Here is a 22,208-nt window from a genome sequence, read left to right on the forward strand (position 1 = left end):
TCACTAGTCGGACCACCCTGTATAAATGAAATCAATGTATGAGGGTAGGTACGGTTAATTATTTATATTGAAATGAAACGGGTATCTTTGCACATTTCAAATAGAGAAGCTGGTGTCGTAGGATTCCATTACGTACTGTGTTTATTCAACAATAGATAGAATAATAGAATTGTATATTTTAATGGAAAGACCACGTAGGCGAGCTGTCTGGATACCAAAAATATATTACGTTTATAAGCAATTAGCAAGTAACAGCGCAGCGTTATCAAAGGTTTCTCGTTTCGAATGCAGACAGGGACGATGCGGAGTCAAAATAGGTTTATTCAATTTATGAACTTATGCAAAGCAATATTCTTATATAACAACGAACAAAGGTGTCCGTTTCCCGTACGGCCCGAACGTGCGTAAACGAGCAAACATCTCTATTTCAGTGTCATAATTGGATTTCCGTAGCAACCAGGCTGACCGATGACGTCCTCTTTGTTCATCTGTCTATGGTCTAATTTAGGGATTGATAATAGCATTTTAGTCCTCGTTTACGCAACAATACAAAATATTATGACTTGTAAACTGTCTGGAACAAAATTTAACAATGTAGTAATTATAATCGAACAATGACAGTAACCATACGATTGTATTTTTTAATGTTGTTTTGTGTTATGAGCAACTTATGTAAAACAATAATAATAACTTGTTTGAAATTATGTTTATATTATTGAATTTTCATAAAAGATAAATATAGTTAAAAAAAACTATAAAACACGCTTTTAAAGCACATCAAACTAAAAAGGGAAAAATAATTCCTAATTTAGGCTGAAAAGGGTAATGAACAAAAAATACTGGTATTATTGTGAAAAAGCGTGGGGCGCTCTGTGCCATACTTTTCATCTATCGAGCAACCATTTTCAGCCTAAATTAGGAATTATTTTTCACTTTTTAGTTTGATGTGCTTTAAAAGCGTGTTTTATAGTTTTTTTTAACTATATTTATTTTCCACTTTTTAGTCCTAGCAGCAATACGTGTTGTCTCAATTTAATCGTATTGCTTTGTGGACCTAAAAAAAGAATTCATTGCTTTTTTCGAGATAAACCTATGAAATTATTATATTGTCGCTGATTCTTTATAAGTGTACAAAGTTTGAATTAAATCTGTCTTTAAAGTGGGTCAAAATCGAGTCCGAAGGAGTCGGTAACATACATACATACATACAGGTGAAGCTAATATAAAGCGTGTAAAAATGTGTTTTTACAAGGCACTTTATACGAAAATATAAGATTGTGGAAAAATTATACAAAATAAAAATCAAGAGGAACACAATATTTTATTGTCTTTTTTGCTACTTATGAATATATTACTGTGCTATTATACCAATTAGTCGTGAGGAAACCGGCTTATCACCTACTTACCTATAAGATTGATAAATGATCATGATACAGAAATCTGAGGCTCAGATCTGAAAATGTTGTAGCGCCACTGATTTTTTTTAAAAATAAATTATATACAACGTGTTTTAAACGTAATGTCATTTATTTTTCTATTTAAAGGATATCAGTGCCAATATGCATATTAACGAAAAAGTATAAGGAAAATGTTAATAATTAAGAAACCCATTTGTCCATACAAAGAAATTGGGGTAAAATGAGTCAATAAATTTAACACCCTTGGAAATTCATTCATACTCGATGAACAAAGGCACGCATTGGCGTGCTAGTTCGGTAGAATCAAAAAAATACCTACAACCGGGACCTAAATATTACAGCTAAGTTCACTTGTATCAAAATCATAACAAATTAAGATTAGGATACGATTGTTTACTTTTAAGATGTTCAGAAGTGTCGTATAAATATACTGCTCAAAACAATTAGCGGAACAAGATTTTTCTCCTTTCTATTGCTTAAACTAAAATTAGATTTAATTTAACTTGTACGCTATTTTTTAACCTTGTTAATTTGTTCAAAAAATTCAATTTGTATTTTTTTTATTAAAAAAAAATTAAAATGTGCATTGTAGACGAAAAACTAATTGGTGATAAAAAAGGTCCATCAAAGAAATATTCTTATATCATTTGAATATTCGTCTTTAGTGACTTTCAGTAAAGTGTGTGGCCTCCATGAGCCCTAATCACGGCTTGACAACGACGCGGCATGCTTTGTATGATCCTCCGAATATCTTCTTGTGGAATTCGCTCCCATTCTTCAATCAACGCTTCAGTGAGCTGCTGCAGTGTTTGAGGTGCAATCGGACGCTTCCGGATGCGCCTGTCAAGCAAGTCCCAAATGTATTCAATTGGATTTAGGTCAGGGCTCATGGAAGGCCACTCCATTACACGGATTTCCGGCTGCAGTATGCGGCCTGGCATTATCTTGCATTAAAAGAAAATCTGGGCCCATACCATATGCTGCTGGCCAAACATGATCTTCGAGCACATTTTCAATGTAAGTTTGAGCACACAAGCGTCAGGGAACAACGACGAGATCTGTGCGCTCGTCCAAACTAACTGCCCCAAACCATCACAGAGCCACATCCAAATTTGTCATATTCCTGGACTGCTGCTGCACTGTATCGCTCGCCTGGGCGTCTGTAAACACGGAGACGACCATCGCAACGTGTTAGACGGAATCGTGATTCGTCAGTAAAAAGCACTGGCCTCCAATGTCGAAGTTGCCAATTAGCGTGATTTTGCGCGAACTGTCGGCGAGCTTGTCTATGTTGAATTGTTAGACGCACAGCCCGAACTGGTCGGCGTGATCTCAAATTGGCTTCCAACAACCTATTTCTTACCGTCTGGTCGGAAATTTCTACACCAGTAGCCGTCCTTAGTGTATTTTGTAGATCTCTTGCAGTTGTGGTGCGGTTACGTTAAGCACAGTTGACGATGTAGCGATCTTGCAAACGTGTAGTTTTTCTCTTTCGACCTTGACCACGCCTTCGTGAGTATTCTCCCGTCTCACGGTATCGCTTCCAAAGTCTGTAGATAACAGAAGGGGCTACTCCTAGATCATTTCCTACATAACGCATAGTTCGACCCTCTTCAAGCAAAGCGATAGCTCGGGAGACATGCAATTCAGTCAGATCTGGCATTATGACCTAAACTCACTCGCTTCAATGAATAACAATACTCAAAAGGCTCACCTCAATTTCTATTAATACTCAAAAGATTGAAAAAAACTACTTAAAATGTGTTTTCTGTGATTAGAAAGTAATGAAAATTAAAAGACGTCACTTTGTTTTTAGGTGTTTCTAGACACACTGCCACTTTATTAAAGGACTACTAACCAAAACGCCGATGCTCTTTTGTTTTTTTATTTCTTCGACAATGCCTTAACATTATCTAGTGGCCAGTAATAATTAAAACCTTAAGTAAAAAGTTTAGTTCTACTTTAAAGTTTTGTTCCCGTAATTGTTTTGAGCAGTATATTTCATTAAATCTCAACTTTACCTAATGTGTGCCGTGTAGCCTATGATAAATGTATCTTTGTAATAAATTCAATAGGTTCACGTTTAATTAAATTGGGTTAATTGACGTTATTAAACTTAATGTAAAAACTAAAAAACCATACGTAGCATCATACGATTTTGTGACGAAGAGTTCGCGGCGCACGACAAGCTTTGAACTAGAGCTGTCGGCGACATCAAAGAATTTTGTGCATTGTTCAAAAATGTTACAACGGTACCAAACCAAATCAAAACAAATGAGTAGATCTACTTTATGTTGCATGTACGACGATTATTTTGTGTATGGAAATTATTGAAGTGATATTTCTTTATCGACATATGGGAGAAATTTTATAGTAAATCGTCACGTTTTTCGGTTACGCGCCATGTTGCTTTTTGAAGTCAAACTTCTTTATCGGCGTTGGAAAAAAAATTACCGTCACATTTTTCGGTTACGCGCCATCTTTTTCTTGTCCCTACCACGGTTGATCCGAAGAGATTCAAAGCCATTAATAACAAAAATATATATAACAACAATAACAATGATAGTAATAATTATATTACAATTAATGAAATTCTGTAATAATCTTAGTATTCATGTCTATGATAATAAAAGCCTTTTGTTAAACTTTATCTAATTTAACTTCTGTAAAGTTGCATATAGTAGATCATTTTTCGAAAAATAAGGTCATAAAGAAGTTTCACTTCTTACGCGTGTACACATAGTTCACGTACACATTTTTTTTATTTAATGACGTACGAGTAAGTGTTAAATAAAATGTAAGCGTCTTTAGAATAAAATCAAATACAATATTGAGGTAAGAAACTTACTGCTGTTTCCAAGAAGGTTTTTACTTTTTTTGCGGCACTTCATCGGTTGACTTTTATTAGTGAATATGTCAACGAAATTCTATTTGTTGTTAGCAAATATTAATTTACATTTATTTGTACCTATAGTTAATTGGTGTTTCTATTCCTAGGTTCTTAAGCCACCACTATAATAACATCACTTATTAATTCATATTGGGTTTTTACAAATCACAACTCCTATTAACGGGAACTATCCATTGTATTTTTACTACATACTAGTTTTTTTTTAAAACGAAAAAACATTGTGACCAAACGGCTTAACATATTTAATTCAAATTTTGAAAATCGCTTAAGGTCGGTGAGCTCTTTAGCGTTGTCACGGCAATGTGATACGAAACACGTTATTGTATAATAATATAAACTCAAAGAATAATTAATTATTTAAAACAAGATGTTTTATTAGAACGCATTGATAAAATTTAAAAAAAGAAATAATACTTAAAATAGTTTTCAAATATTCAAGTCCAATAATTAACAATTATTAATTATTAGGAAAATGAAGACTAATCGAACGAAGATATTATAATAAAGTTCAATTTTGATCCTTACAAAGCATTATTCTTTATTAGTAATATAATCTAAGATCAATTTCTAACGCTTTATTATGCGTGCTCGCTTTTCAATAAACCTCCGTCTTGGCAAATATTTTAATCAAGTTTTAATATCTGGAGATGTCTGGAATTCTACAATTCGTGTATTTTATTGTATGTTCAAGCATATCTCCTTCGGACCGATTTTATTATTTAAGTATAACTAGCTCTAAGTTTTGTTACAAATAAAATGCACTTTTTTCAACTTTTAATTATTTTGAATTAGGAACTCGTATGTTATTTTAAAACTTCTTTCGTTTTTACGTCATTTCACATATTTTTTCGTGTTAATTATCAAATTACAATACGTATGGAATGGGGTGTTAAAGAAAATAGGATTGCAGTGATCGCCTTGCACAAAGTGAGTATGGAGCCGTCGGGCATATTCCGGACAATGCAAAAGCTTGGTATCAGTCGTATGTTCGGATATCGTACTATTAACAGATACAACGCTTTAAAAAATAGCAAACTCTTTTAAAATAGCAAATCATCATACAAAATGACTATGCCAAACAACAGTTATTTCAAAAGAAATATCGGAAATGAATTAGAACTAGCCTGTCTCGGCGACATTGAGTCTCTTAAAAAATCTTTGGAGCAAGCAGTGGCAAAATTTCCCTTGAAAACAGTCCGTAAATCCACAGATTCGTGGCCAAACAGATTAAAGGCCTGTATAAAAGCCCAAGGGGGCCATTTCGAATAGAACATATTTTTATTTTTTGCTGAGACTTTAAAATGTAGGTGTAAATTTTAATAATATTACATTACTTCATTTAAAAAATGCATTTTCATTTGTATTAGAACTTATGGCTGGACTAGGTATATAAATAATAAAGGGTATTGTAATCAGATGAACAGTTTCCCGGATATTGACTGAAACTTCACTTCTCGAGCCGACGCGACGCGTTGAATTTCGCTTATAAGTTGACGATTTATCAACTTACTTTAAACGGATTTAAAATCAGAATTATCTTAGAAATACAATTGATTTATAGCGCTCCCTTCCGAACAACCTTATAGGATCTTCATACACTTTGATACATTTTAGTTTTACTTAATATATCCACTTCGGACCGATTGAAATAAGAAACATTTCAAATGCATTTTTTTCAAGAAATTCTTTAGCCTTCACGCATATGCCATTTTTATTATTAGTTAATATTAAATTTATCTTATTTTAACAGCCGCTAACTCTCAGATCAAAAGAGTGATGTAGTTATATCGGAATTTGACAGTGATTTAAATTTAATTCAATTCTAAACTCGATTTTACTTAGAAGTTTTTTTTTAATGTATACCAAAGAAAATATTATAATTAGCACTACGGGATTATTGTCGGCTTTTAATAAGCTATTTGATAATTAGTCGTATTTTCAATGGCCGGAGTAGTAAAAATAATTTAATTAATTTTAAATTTGATTTATTATTGAACGCGTTCCTTTAATTTTAGATTTTTGTCAAAATATTATAATTAGCATAACGGCATCATTCTAAGATTTTTAACAGGGCGTTGATAATTTGTCGTATTTGCAGTGGCCCCGGTGCGCAGTTGTAAAATCATTTAATAAATTTTAATTTTGATTTATTATTCAACGCGTTCCTGTAATTTAGATGTTTGTTAAAATATTATAATTAGCATAACGGCATCATTCTAAGATTTTTAACAGGGCGTTGATAATTTGTCGTATTTGCAGTGGCCCCGGTGCGCAGTTGTAAAATCATTTAATAAATTTTAATTTTGATTTATTATTCAACGCGTTCCTGTAATTTAGATGTTTGTTAAAATATTATAATTAGCATAACGGCATCATTCTAAGATTTTTAACAGGGCGTTGATAATTTGTCGTATTTGCAGTGGCCCCGGTGCGCAGTTGTAAAATCATTTAATAAATTTTAATTTTGATTTATTATTCAACGCGTTCCTGTAATTTAGATGTTTGTTAAAATATTATAATTAGCATAACGGCATCATTGTAAGATTTTTAACAGGGCGTTGATAATTTGTCGTATTTCCAGTGGCCGCAGTCCGCAGTTGTAAAATCATTGATTTAATTTTAATTTTGATTTATTATTGAACGCGTTCCTGTAATTTAGATGTTTGTTAAAATATTATAATTAGCATAACGGCATCATTGTAAGATTTTTAACAGGGCGTTGATAATTTGTCGTATTTGCAGTGGCCCCGGTGCGCAGTTGTAAAATCATTTAATAAATTTTAATTTTGATTTATTATTCAACGCGTTCGTTTAATTTAGATTTTTGTCAAAATATTATAATTAGCATAACGGCATTATTGTAAGATTTTTAACAGGGCGTTGATAATTTGTCGTATTTGCAGTGGCCCCGGTGCGCAGTTGTAAAATCATTTAATAAATTTTAATTTTGATTTATTATTCAACGCGTTCGTTTAATTTAGATTTTTGTCAAAATATTATAATTAGCATAACGGCATCATTCTAAGATTTTTAACAGGGCGTTGATAATTTGTCGTATTTGCAGTGGCCCCGGTGCGCAGTTGTAAAATCATTTAATAAATTTTAATTTTGATTTATTATTGAACGCGTTCCTTTAATTTAGATTTTTGTCAAAATATTATAATTAGCATAACGGCATTATTGTAAGATTTTTAACAGGGCGTTGATAATTTGTCGTATTTGCAGTGGCCCCGGTGCGCAGTTGTAAAATCATTTAATAAATTTTAATTTTGATTTATTATTCAACGCGTTCGTTTAATTTAGATTTTTGTCAAAATATTATAATTAGCATAACGGCATTATTGTAAGATTTTTAACAGGGCGTTGATAATTTGTCGTATTTGCAGTGGCCCCGGTGCGCAGTTGTAAAATCATTTAATAAATTTTAATTTTGATTTATTATTCAACGCGTTCGTTTAATTTAGATTTTTGTCAAAATATTATAATTAGCATAACGGCATTATTGTAAGATTTTTAACAGGGCGTTGATAATTTGCCGTATTTGCAGTGGCGCAATACCGGAATTGTAAAACGCATTTAATTAATTTTTAAATTGATTAATTATTAAACGCGTTACTTCAATTTAGATTTTTGTCAAAATATTATAATGAGCATTACGACATTATTGTAGGATTTTATAAAACGCTTTGATAATTTGTCGTATTTGCAGTGGCCGCAGTCCGGAATTGTAAAAATCATTTAATTAATTTTAATTTTGATTTATTATTGAGTCCGGAGTTGGGAAAATAATTTAATTAATTTTTAAATTGATTTATTATTAAACGCGAATCCACGGGAAGTTTTTTTTCTTGATTTAGTGCTGCTGGAAAAAGATGCTTGATACCGATAAAACCGTTGCGCTATATTTTTTATATCACGTAAAAATCATGAGGAATAAATAATAATAAATAATTTAAAACAATAAATTATTTTTATGGGTTGATTTTTTTTTGAAACAAAGAACTTACCTTCCTTGGTGGAGAACTCGTACACGTCACTATGCACTTACTGCACCCGAAAGGACTTGCCACCGAAGCAGTCCCAGAACAACTACCACAGTTTTTTAAAACTTAAAATGATAACTCATAGGCGCATGCGTATTAATGCAATTCCGTAAATCACAGAAAAAGGACTCTATGGACCAACGTTATGGTCTGATTACCCACCTGCAGCTGCTGTCCAATGAAAATTTGCATCTTCAATCGCACAAAATAACTATTGTGCTATTGGTTCGTCCTATGTGTGCATAGCATGGCGACTACAAACGAAACATTTCCAGGAATATGATATGGAAGCCGTTTGAGCTGTTTCGCTATATCGAAGTTCTATATTAAAATTTAAAGAGAAATTTATATGGCTATATGTATAAAACACGATATTGTAGGCGGTTACCGGCAGGTGCTGTCCAATGAAAATTTGCAGCATAATTCGCATAAAATTACTATTTTACTATTGGTTCGTCCTATGTGTGCATAACATGACGACTACAAACAAAATATTTCCAGGAATATGAAATACAAGCCGTTTGAGCTGTTTCGGTATATTCGAAGTTTATAATTCAATTTTAATGAGAAATTCATTATTTTTGCTATACATAACGCGACATTGCGGACAAGCGTATTAGTTGCGTATGTACGTCGCATGATGTACACAATCTTCATATACCCGTTTAATATAAAGGATGGCATATTCGGTTGTGGCCAAAAAAAGCATTCTTAAGTGCCTATCTGATACCTAATCGGCTGCTTTACTTGTATATTTGCTTAACAACAAGTAAAGTAAAAGTTTTTGCTTAAATTGGAAGTGTAATATTTTTATTCTTTTGTAACATTTACGTTAACCATAAATATCATGTTTTTAGAAAATATAGCTTGTAACATATACTGTAGTTATATATATACATTTTATATATTTACCTTTAATAAATAAATTAAAAAATAAATGAATACGTATGGTAATATTCGAACCGTTACCCGCTACCCCAATCTATTATTATTTCTTTCAAGGCAAGTCTACGCCTCAGTAAATTGAAACCTGACTTTTCAGCGATTTCGCTCCCTCAATACTAAAAGTCAAACATCTTCGAACAGGCTCTGAGACTTGGTCACTAGCTACAAGCTATGGAGAGGGCTTTTTTATCTCTACGTGATCGAATTAGAAGTGAAGATATCCGTAGAAGAACTAGTCAGAAAAAGGGCAAAAAGCATTAATGGCAATGGGCGGGGCACATTGCCTGAAGCACGAATGGCCGATGGGGCAAAAAAGACCTGGAATGAAGGCTGAGGACCCAGCGAAGCATTGGACGGCGTCGCAATAGGTGGACGGATGACCTGGTCAGAATGGTGGGAAGGCGTTGGGCAACAGGCTGAAACGAACGAACGAAGTCTACTTCTAAAGAGAAATAAAACGTTTCTTGATACCGAGGGGAGCCCCTCAATATAGAATACATAAATAACAATATGTGTATTCTATGTCTAACACAAATAATTATCAAAAAACGAGGGTAGTTCAGATTATAACGAATACAGAATTATTCTTTAAACTTAAAACGAATTGAAAGCACCTGAACCATGACCTGGCTGGGTATATAATATATATATACCTCTTTCAATCCAAAAGTAAGAGCCATATCCCAGTAACATCCAAAGAACTGTTCATAACAGCCTCCATTACGAGATCAATAGGCGGTATACGGAAATGTATGGTAGGCTGTTACAAAACAAACCACTAGTTCCTAAGCAAAAAGAACCAATTCTGTACAGCTTTATTTATTTTTATCTTATTTATAGAGCACGGGGCAGACGGGCACGAGGCTTATCTGATCTTAAGTGATAGTGATGGACACTCCTACTGCCAGAGGGCTCACAAGTGCATTACCGGCATTTTAAAATAGCTACGCTGTTTCATTGAAGGAAGAAAGGGCTTTTTAGTTACTCTAGTGTGTTTAACAACTGAACATCGCTGTAAATATATCCTACTAATATTATAAACGCGAAAGTTGATGTATTGATGGATGTTTGTTACGCTTTCATGTAAAACTAATTAATGGATTTTATTGAAACTATACAATAACATAGCTTATACATTAGAATAACATGTAGGCTACAATTTATAAAGATACTAGCAGACCGGCCAAGCGTTGCTGTGGCTAAGGTTTTTGTTATATTACATAGTAGCAAACTATTCAAGGGAAACGGTAGGTGAACACCAGTCATGGGGACCACCATGCTTTTTTGGTGGTTATGCCGTTAAATTGTAGCTTATGTGAAACGTTGGTACTTTCAACACAGCACCATCTTTTAGAATTGTGACTATCAAATAATAAACAAATATTTTGCAATAAAATAATATTGCGGGTATAAATTGAGATGTAAGCTATCCTATCTTTTAAGTTGGATCAAACTACACACGGTGTGCAAATTTGATTGATATCGGTTCGGTAGTTTAGGAGTCCATAGCGGACAAACAACGTGACACGTAATTTATATATATTAAGATTGTATGGATTGTCCAAAATATCAAGTAAGTAGGAAAAAATCTACCATCTGCGAGCTATTCTGGCGTGCGGTGCCAAAACCGCTAGACTTACACAATGTAATGTATGATGGAAATGTTTATCTTCATTAGTCCTACAAAAAGCCATAGTATATATCTATATCTTATATATGTAAGCCATTATAGCCAAAATAGTGAACCATAACTACAATAAAAATTAATAATTGCACAAATGCACATTTGGTATTAATAAATTGATTCCTAAATGATAATAGATACTTTTATCGCTTCTGGTATTAAAAGTAGATAAAATATGTCTTTCACGCCACATCATTTGGACATACATATATTATTTTAATCCTGCAAACTAGCTAGCTACTAATAATTCTACAATGTTTGTCAAAGCCAATGATGAATCTTAAATCTAATCATTCATCAGTACGCTGTTAAAATATGTATTCAAACGAATAACAAAACCCGACGGAAGATCTTTTTTGAAATGAAATCTACAAAGAGTTAACGCAAAGATGCGTGGATGTACGTGAAGAATCTTTGTGAGAAGTCATACATGATGCAGTTTCTCGTGCATTCATACAGAGAAGTTAGTGAATGGAACTCATGCACTACATTCCCAAGAACCCATCCCGTTAAAGCGAATTTGATACTATTAATGACGTTTATTGTATTAGATTCAAGGGAATTGAATTACAATACCTTGCTATTGACGATTGACGGATTGACGGATTGACACACGTCAATTTGTTTTAAATAATATCGTCACTGTTTTACAAATTGGTTTGGAAGTACTACGGCCAGCGCATGACAAAAAGTGTCTTAAAAACATTTAAATGCTTTGAAAATAACGTTGCAAAAACAGTCCATTTCTTCTTCTTTAATATTAATTTTTTTCATACATATTATCTAAACCGTCTCAGCTTCGTGTATTTACACCGTCGGTTGGAATCAGTCACTTTACTACAAAGTAGGTAAGTTGTGACAACTTCTGTGCTATAATAGAGTATCTTTTTTTTTATAAGAGCGCATCTTGCAATCAGTCTGACTATGATCAGATGAGTTGTAGGATGATTTGCGGGTGGAGATATTCCTCATTAGGAATATCTACCACTAGTAGACTCGGCCAATCGTTGCTGTGGCTACGATTTTTGTTATATTACATAGTAGTAAACTAATTAAGAGAAACGGCAGGAGAACACCAATCCACCATGCTTTTTTGGTGGTTATGCCATTAAATTGTAGCTTATTTGAAATACCTAGGTACGAATAAAGAGCCTTTTCTAGCGGTGGTATTTTAATAAAAAAAAATTAATAAAAGGACGCTTATTGTGACGTAACTATAAAAGATAGAGACATGCTGTCGCGACATTTTTTATAGATAGTGATGTGTCCTGAAAAACTGTAATAGGCATCATTTTGTTCTATCATTAATAGTTTTCGCAGCGCACGCGATTGAAGGAAGTTTTTTGTGTCTATTTTTTTACACCTTGGGTTAGATTATTCAAGATTTAGTAAGCGTCCCTTATTTTTTGAAAATGAAACATAGCCTATGTAACTCGGGAATAGTGAAGCTTGCCAACGGTGAAAGAATTTTTGAAATCGGTCCAGTAGTTTCGGAGCCTATTCATTTCAAACGAACAAACAAAAAATCAAATCTTTCCTCTTTATAATATTATATAGTAAAGATATAGATAATAATATTAACTCAGTCAATGCTGCTTTGCTGCAGGATTCTTCGTCTTTTGAGACGGTTTATATACTCCGGTAGGGTGAGTTGAACAGCTAGGTGGTTAGGTTAGGTTCTATAGTGTATCTTTTAAATATGTTATTTAAATATTAACAATGAACTTAGGTAAATACTATTAATACACGTTTTTCAAATCCGCGTTGCGCGTGTGCCGCCGTCGGCAATTATCTTGCTATTGGGAACAAATATCAAAATATATATTGCACATGTGTGTGTGCCGACACTGCTGCGCAAATTATTCCTTTAATCAAATGAGTCCTAAACGTCAAGAACATCACGAGATCTGGATCGCCCGGATTTTGAAACTTCCGATAGCGATATACATTGACAGTTAGTGACAGTTATATACTATTATAAATAAATAATTGTCTTACTTCTGTTTAGGGAAAAAGCTAGTTTGTGTGAGACTGATGCCTGCTAAAGGTAAGAGTACCTGTGTTACAGGTAATCAGGCCTCCACCACTTTAGATCGACAGAAGGTCTTATACAATACAATACAATAGATAGTAGAGAAAAATCTAGTGAGAATAAACAATCATTATTGCAATACTTATAAGAATACACATATAAGGAAACCACATGGGGTATGTGTGTATGCGTAAATTATGTGTATGTGTGTGGGTGTGTGTCTGTGTATGTATAAAACATACTTAAGTGTTAATCTAATAAAGCTAAAACTATTATACTAAAAATTTATTCCCTATTATTAACATAGATTAGCATCAACATTATACTCAACTATTTAATTATGGTAAGCATTTTTTCTGTTTCCTCATAGTTTTGAGGTCCAGTAGCCACAGTGCAACCGTCTTCTTGCACTCATGTTTAGTTAGGGGATATGTGGAAACGGAAGAGTTGACCTTAGTATACAAGTAATCCCCCAAAAAACAGAAGAATTTCTGAGCAAAACTTGTGCGAAAGGGTTTTGAAGTGCACACTATGCCTTTTCTACGCTTGTTATCTTTAAGGTGTTGGTCATAATTGATAAGTGAGTGCTTGCATTCCGAAGTATGTATGCAATTTCGGTATAGATCTCTCCATAGCGCTGATATTTTAACCTTGGGAACGCGCAAAACAAAAGCTGTCTTAGAAAAAGAAGACGGCATATCGCAATTGGGATTAACAGAGTACCAGAGGCACCAATTTCTAACTTTGGGCTACCACTATTGCAATGACATCTCCCTACTAGGTTATTTCACTCCGAGACGTGATCCATTATACCTGTCAGTAGTCGTTTTTTTTTTTAATTTATATAATACTACTACTTATTCTATATGTATTTTATCAATATAATAACTCCGATCGAAACATTTGTTTTAAACGATATTAATTTTTCTTACATCCACTTTGACGACAGCACGCATTCTGTCAATGTTATGTCAAACGCCATAAGGTTACATCAATAAAGTTTGCATTGTATGGTGGTTAAGTATTCTTAATTTTTTTAATTTTCTGACAAGGACAAACACAACAAAAAAAGAAGTAGCGAAATCGGTCCAGCCGTTCATGCGTGATGCGGCATCACTGATGCCGTGACCAAGGGAAATCGGGATTAATTTTTATATTTCATTAATCATTAATTCGTTAAATTGATGAAATTGATTAAACGAAATTGAGTGTCGTTCCAGTCGTGTTTAATTTGAAAAACCTTGAATAAAAGTCAAAACATTTCAACTTCAGGTTAATTAACTTCTGTGTATGTAATATGGTGATGCAATGGCGGTAAGACAATGTACATATATTAATTTGACAGGTTAAAACCTTAAAAACGGTTATAATTGTGGTCATGAAGTATATTTATATGAAAAATAAATGTATTTATTACCGTAGCTAATAAATGTACTACCCGGTCAGTTAGTAAACAGTTTAACGGTAAAAATCATAACCATATGGGACGTGGCCTAATTGCAACCGTTTCTTTGAATATTTTTATTTTGTTGATAAGTAGGTGATCAGCCTTCTGTCGTCATGATTAATGGTTTTGAGATTTCCGGTTTCCTCAAGATTTGCCCTCATGTTTTAATTGCGCACATAGAAATTACAATTCGAAAGCACGACCTCAGGGTTGAGATTCGCACGCTTAAGCCACTAGGCCAACTGCTCAAATTTTTAACCAACGTAAAAAGCAAGTTAAAGAATATAATGTGCATGCATTTTTCGCGTTCCTTAGCTACGTAATATTTTACGTTTCCTACCTAAGCTGATAACAAACATAATTTGCGACTGGAACTCGTACCCTAGGTGTCAGGGTCCCAGGAAACCAATTAGCAATGGGAGCCAGTTTATAAAGTAGCTACTAGATATAATGAACAAAATAACAGTACAAGTTCTGCTCAAGTACAAGGACGTTTGAAACATATTAAAATCATAATATTTACTGAGTCTTATACTGAAGGATCAAGGGATCGCTATCTCATTTTCTCTTACAGAGGAATTGAGAATTATTCTCACTAACCTGAGTTTCTAGTACAATTACTGTTACAGAGATACAGATGGGTCAGTCTCTTCATAGTGAACTTTAAAACTATAGAAAACAATAACAGACGCTCATTTGGTTTGAATTAAATCAAAGATCCTTGAAATCACTACATAGTATAAAACAAAGTCGCTTTCTCTGTCCCTATTTCCCTTTGTATGCTTAAATCTTTGAAACTACACAACGGATTTTGATGCGGTTTTTTTTAATAGATAGAGTGATTCAAGAGGAAGTTTTATATGTATAATAACATCCATTAAATAGTGGAGAAGTACTGTTATTTTTGAGGTTTCTAATGTGATGTCGTAAATAATTACATTTTTTCCGCTTACATTGCAAACGGAGGCTGAACCCTACGAGTTTTATCAAAATAATGTACTAAGTATTGTACACTTTGAAAAGGTCTACAGAAAAGTCCGTGATGGTATATGTCTATCTCTTATGGATAACCCACAATAACTTTTTTTTGTCATTTACTTTTTACGACAAATAATGGCTAATTTTCGAAGTGATTTTAACCAATACAGCATTAATCCTTAACCAATTAAATACGTTGAATACATTGTTCATTTAATATAGATCTATATTACACCGTATGATTTAAGTGAATATTTTCGAAGATATTACAGATTTAAAAATTGCGGGACGTAGCGTTTGCGGCGGTACCGGCCGGCCGCACAGTTTTTCTGTAGTGTATTTAGTATCAGCATTGCACCCGTGCGAAGCCGGGGCGGGTCGCTAGTTTAAGAATAATTCATACATAGCAACAGTTAAATGCGTTTAAATGTCGCTTATAGACGTATAGGCAAGTATCACTCTCACTTATAGAGATTCACGCGTGAAAAATGACTATCACTTAGACAGCCCTGCGATTCTGTAACTCACTTCACGAACTCACACAGCGGTTTTCGCATCGGCGGTCCCTCTCAAATCAGTCGTGAAGCAGTCATTTTATGATTTGGCATTCTGATAAACAATAAAGTACAAGCTCCCACCTTTTCAGAATGCCAAATCATAAAATGACTGCTTCACGACTGATTTGAGAGCGACCGCCGATGCGAAAACCGCTGTGTGAGTTCGTGAAGTGAGTTACAGAATCGCAGGGCTGGTTTCATGTTTCTCACTTATCCAGGTTTTAGGGGGTCAAAATGACGGGACCCGGTAATTACTCTCATAAATAGAGTTTTCCCTCGTACCAAGTTGTCACTTACTCAAGTGCAACTGTATATTAAATGACTCTTAATATACAGTCAAAATCTGTTATAACGACATCAAAGGGACTACTCTACTCATATTTGGTACCTCATACATAGAATTCAGCGGGGATCTTTGATTTGGTCATTATAACCGGTATGTTGTTCTTAACAATGTCGTTAACGGATTTACGGCGGACTGTATTTTAAAATGTACTATGCGTGGTCAAAAATCGCTTCGAATGTAAACCTGGAGTTTTTAGTACAAGTTATGGAACAATTAATGATTGTTTCATAATTACGGAAATTATATCTGAAATCAAACCTTATTAGGGAAAACTTTAACAATTATCCGCGGTATGGAATAATTACTTAAAGAATGTGCTATAACTTTTAGTAATTAAAAAAGTTTTATACGAATTCGTTTATTATATATAAACGTTACTCTACGTAACGTTGAGGACAAGACTAGTTTTATATTGACTAGGTTTGCGACGTGTTCAACAATTATCGTTATATAACAGTCAATTTACATAAAAAGATTATGAAATATACATCTATACCTACCTCAGGAATCACACTATTTATTGGTGAAAACCCTACAAAAATCCGTGCGATAGTTGTTGGGTTTTTCGCGTTTTAGACAGATGCGGCCGAGGGAGTTTATTGTATATATACATTTACATATATGTAAGGATCCAACATTACATATATGTAAGGATTATAAAAGACTGGGTCTAATTAGAACTTTTAGAAGCTCCAGGAGTAATATCAGATATAGATACATACAGGAACATAGATGAATAAAAACTGATACATAGATGAACCGGTGGCGTAACCTTTTTAGGTCTCAGATCTGTTTCATGATCATTTGTCGATCTAATAGGCAAGTAGGTGATCAGCCTCTTGTGCTTGACACAAGCCGTCGACTTTTTGGGTTTAAACTCTAAGGCAAGCCGGTTTTCTTACGATGTTTTCCTTCGCCGTTCGAGCGTTTTTTAAATGCGCACATAGAAAGTCCTTTGGTGCAAAGCCGGGGATCGCACTTACGACCTCAAGGATAAGAGTCGAACGTTGGAGCCACTAGGCCAACACTACTCACTATAGATATACATAGATATGGAATAATTAATGTGGTAAGTAACAAACATTGTCAAAATGATCATTATTTTATGGATGAAATTTTTTCCTTATGTTTTTGTCGTTAGCTTTTTTCGATTAATTAACATTAAAATTAGGTTTGTTAGAACTCGATTTTTAAAACCTGCACAAGTTAATATTATAGACGTTAAATAATTAGTTTTTAACGCTTCAAACGATGTCTTTTACACTTGTTTTATTGTAGAACCGTACGTGGCACGTTTCGCTTTAGCATTTTCCTTGTTCAAAACCACAACACTTGCACAGATTAATGTCATAATTTCCCGGAAAAATAAGTATCTAAAATTGTTGAAAGGACACATAATTATTAAACCGACTGCAAAGTATTAAATTTAAATGTATTTATTTGCTTTGTATATGTTACTGTAAAAGCTCGAACTGCAGTAAATCCTAAGATATTCCAGTAAAACCTAAGATCTACCAATTCCTAATGGTAAATGTCCCAAAAGGTTTGCGATTCGAACTATTACCACCATTCCGTTGGTAAATCTAGGATTTACATTAATGGCACGGTAAATGTTGAAAAACAAAACATGTCATAACGTACTCAGCGCATCGCATTACTTCTAAACCAAATAATAAGAAAAATAATTATTAAGTTAGACTAGCTTATGTAAGCATTATGTTTGTATTTCGTTGTTAAATTCCAAATAGAGAACTACTGATTCAGTTAGATAGATATGATAGAGATTGAGATATTCAATTTAAATAAGTTGGTATTAGTTTGTACTTATTACTATCATATGATACCTTTATAATACTATGTACCTGTTTTGTCTAATAGTTCATTAAAGTAAATAATTAAGAATTACTCATTGTTTTATTCCTAAAACCAACATCTACCAGCTGACAGTGGTAAAACCTAGCATATACTGAATTGGAATGGTAAAAGCTCGGAAAAATCGTTGTATTTTCAGAAATACTTACATTTACCAACTCATGTCCGTAAATCCTAAGACTTACACTTAAATCTTAAGATTAACCGTAGTTCGAGCTTTTACAGTAACATGTATAATCGTATAGAGAATCATGTATTAAACGATAAATTATTTATATGGAGATCCTATTTTATTTAGGCTATTTCGATTTTAGAGACTTCACGAATGTCTTTTGCGACAGTTTGTCAGAGTATGTATTAATAATTATAGCTTAAAACAACTAACATATTGACATAACAAATCTACAGGCCATTTAGGTCGAAAAATATCTCTTCACAAACGTTGGATTTAGATTTTATTAATTTTTATTTTTTTATGCAGAATGTCACATATCTAATAACCAATAGAAAAGTAGAAAATGTACGGTTTGCTTACGAATTTCAATACATTACACAAATATTTAAATAATTTTATACTTAGACTCCGGCAGCAAAAATCTTGGAGGTATTCCAATCAAGGTCCCCCGAGACACCTACATAATCAGTATCATCAAATTCGGGCGACGTATTTCTAAATCGTTACCCAAATGTTTAATTGTATTTACGAAATAATCCTCAATATCGCTTTTTATTTTATAATACAAATGCCTTTGTTCGTCCTGAATCTAAAACCGTTTCATTTATCGATCTACGTTAATGAATCATCGACTTAAATAAGAGACTAATCGCGTGGTATAGATTTTTCAAGAGTTAGAGTAGTGTTGGCCTAGTGCTTTCAGCGTGCGACTCTTGTACCTGAGGTCGTAGGTTCGATCCCCGGCTGTGTACCAATGGACTTTCTTTCTATGTGCGTATTTAACATTTGCTCGAACGGTGAAGGAAAACATCGTGAAACCTACTTGCCTATTAGATTTAAAAAAGATCATGAATCAGATTTAGAAATCTGAGGCCAAGACCTAAAGCGTTTGTAGCGCCACTGATTAATTTTTATTTATTTTTTATAGATTTTTCACGACACATTTTAGTTAATAAAACAAACCATTTGATTGGGACCAATTTGCTATAAATTTGAATTATGAATGACTAAGCTATGACGAATTGAGAATGACCTTGATCAACGGACGGATGATGTACGGTTGAACAAAAAAATAACGCTTCGAATTCATATCTCGTTTTTTTAAGTCGGTTAATAAATTTAACTAAATGTACACAGACATGTGAATCTGGATTTAAAAAAGGTCAAGTTTTATGGTTTACCCGATTAATAGCTGATTTTGCAATTTACGCGCGTAATCACGACAACAGGATGTCCTGTATAGAAAAAGCAAGCTATCTATTTACACAGCACACATACCTACGTCTTATAGTCAATACAAAATAAACTTAAATGAAGTTTTCATTAAATTGTTTAAATATTTTGTATTTTATATTTAGTTAGTAAAAAAATAAAAATAAATCAATGGCGCTACAACCTCTTTAGGTCTTGGCCTCAGATTTCTGAATCTGTTTCATGATAATTAGGCTAGTAGGTAATCAGCCTCCAGTGCCTGACAAACGCCGTCGACTTTTTAGGTCTAAGACATGTTGGTTTCCTCACGATGTTTTCCTTCACCGTTTGAGCAAATGTTAAATGCGCACATAGAAAGAAAGTCCATTGGTGCACAGCCGGGGATCGAACCTACGATCTTAGGTATGAGAGTCGCACGCTGAAGCAACTAGGCCAACACTGCTGATTATATACAATAGTCTTTATTGTAATAACTGACTCTGAGTACTGCCCTAAATATAAACAACCCCTGAAACTATGAATTTAAACTGATAACATTTTGGTATTAGTATGTTTTATTAAGAAATAGGTATGGCTTTTCAAGACCTAGGAACAAGTTCTTTATAATAAGACTGAGCGAAAACTTAACTTATAAGTTAAGGACTAACTTAATTTAAAAGGCAAGTCGACATGGGATACAGAAATTCATCTTATTTGAGGAAACGCAAACTTGCAAAGTGGGAATGTAAGAATACATTATATTAATTAATAGCAGTCTCAAAGAAGCTATACGACGTCCGAATAGTTTATAACTTAAAACACATATGTGCGCAAACTTAATATTTTCTAAGTTTACCTCTTTGGGATGATTGAAATTGAAGATTTTCTTAGTTAAACATTAAGAAGCTCGCCACGTTACTGGCGTTTGCGATTTCCTTTCAACAATTTCTGATTTCGATAATATATTGTGTTATATATCCTATATTCTCTTGATCGTATGGTACAGCTGTGATACGAACGCACGACCTCAGGGTTCAGAATCACACGCTATTGCCAGGTGGGGAAGCTTCCTCTTGACCAACTACCCCTACATAATTATTAATGAAACTAAAAAATGTGTTCATGGCATGTGATTACGAGACTTCATACTAGGATAAATATCGACTTCAAACGAGTTTCTATTGTTAGCATCAATTTAGGACTGTGATATGTATAGAATACATCATTTATTCATATAGGTTACAGAATGTACAATTATTAACGTCAAAAAAAAAAAATATATAATAGCTTCTAATTTTACATTTTCTGCCAGTTCTCAAATCAGGGGCGTAGAACGGAAGAGAAGAACTGGCAATAAACTCTCCGGCGCTCTTTTTAATCGCCAAGTTTTTTGTTTTATACAATGTTTGTAAGGAGCTGCAACCATTACACCATGTTCCACATGACGTCTTAAGTAATTAATAGTTAATAATTAATAATAAAATAAATTAATTAAAAACAAAAACATAAATTAATTTTAGGTTAGTTAGTAATAATCATTACTTCTCAAAAAATAACAGTATTAAATACCTATAAAAATCTATCGATATTGCAAAAAGTAAATAAGTAATATTGTATAATAAAATATATACTATATTGCAATTATTCATTTGAAGAAGTTGGTAATACTGTCGGTACGTTATCTCTAGAGTAGTGATGTAAATAAAATCAATGCCGGGCGCCGGCCGCCGCGCCGGGCCTATTCATTAATCATAACACCACTGTAACATACGTACGATTTTGTTTCCTTAAATTCGTGTAATAAACTACAACTATTTTTATCAAACTTTATCTCATTTACTCTGTTTAACACACATCATTAACTCAATGCAGTTATTTTATGCACTTTCATTTATACTTAAGTAAAAATAAGGCAAAAACTCACCTGGGCCAAAAGTTACATTCATATTGTAATATGATGAAACATTGTGATAATTTTATTCTCATTAATTCAAACTTATATCACTTGTTATAATATGTATCCCTGTTTTAATGGTGCTGGAATTATTATTATGGCATTCTTTACAATTATGCTAGAATATTTACACACATTAGCACTGTCTTAAATTGACTAACCTTCAATGAGCGTACACATAACACAGTACACAGTACACACTAAACTGTTTTATCGACAGGCGACAGCACACCATGCGATGTTTGCGGCAGAATATAAAGAAATCCTGCTTTACCGTGTTTGGTAGGCAATAATAATCTATTAGTTCTTTGATATTAGTTATCAGTTTTTCCATTTCAAGAAATCAATAGATTAGTAATTAATGCACGTCATGTTTGTTATTATTCCAATAGTAAATTGTTAACTATGGGAAAATCGGTAATAATATTGTATTATTCATTAAAAAAGATCTATCTTGAAATTAAATTATTACCAAAATTTCTATTAATTATATTATCACTACTCTTAATAAATACCAAATTCACTGTTTCATCACAGATAGAGACATCTACTTTCTGGCATTGATAAAAGTTTTTTCATGTATTGTACTGCTTTACCGACGTATTGTGAATTTTATGAATGGTGATACTGACGCGGTCCGCAAGGCATGACAAAG

The 22,208-nt window shown here is 33.3% G+C and overlaps 1 protein-coding gene across 3 annotated transcripts in view; it reads right to left on the reverse strand.

Annotated features, from left to right (window-relative positions):
• LOC125062386 (alpha-1,3-mannosyl-glycoprotein 4-beta-N-acetylglucosaminyltransferase A) overlaps positions 1-21,732 on the reverse strand; it is a 58,078-nt gene extending 36,346 nt beyond the window's left edge. The window contains exons 1-2 of one of the 3 annotated variants that reach the window (XM_047668273.1): positions 21,715-21,732; positions 21,524-21,636 (exon numbers count right to left, since the gene is read on the reverse strand). In XM_047668273.1, coding sequence (XP_047524229.1) covers positions 21,524-21,545 — 22 coding nt within the window. In that variant the 5' untranslated portion in view covers positions 21,546-21,636; positions 21,715-21,732. Of the gene's footprint in view, positions 1-8,336; positions 8,356-21,523 lie in introns of those variants that run through there. The other 2 variants (XM_047668277.1, XM_047668276.1) reach the window with 2 other exon arrangements.
• Positions 21,733-22,208: the final 476 nt, after the last annotated feature.

This window comes from Pieris napi, chromosome Z (assembly GCF_905475465.1).
Source record: "Pieris napi chromosome Z, ilPieNapi1.2, whole genome shotgun sequence".
NCBI classification, from domain to species: domain Eukaryota; kingdom Metazoa; phylum Arthropoda; class Insecta; order Lepidoptera; family Pieridae; genus Pieris; species Pieris napi.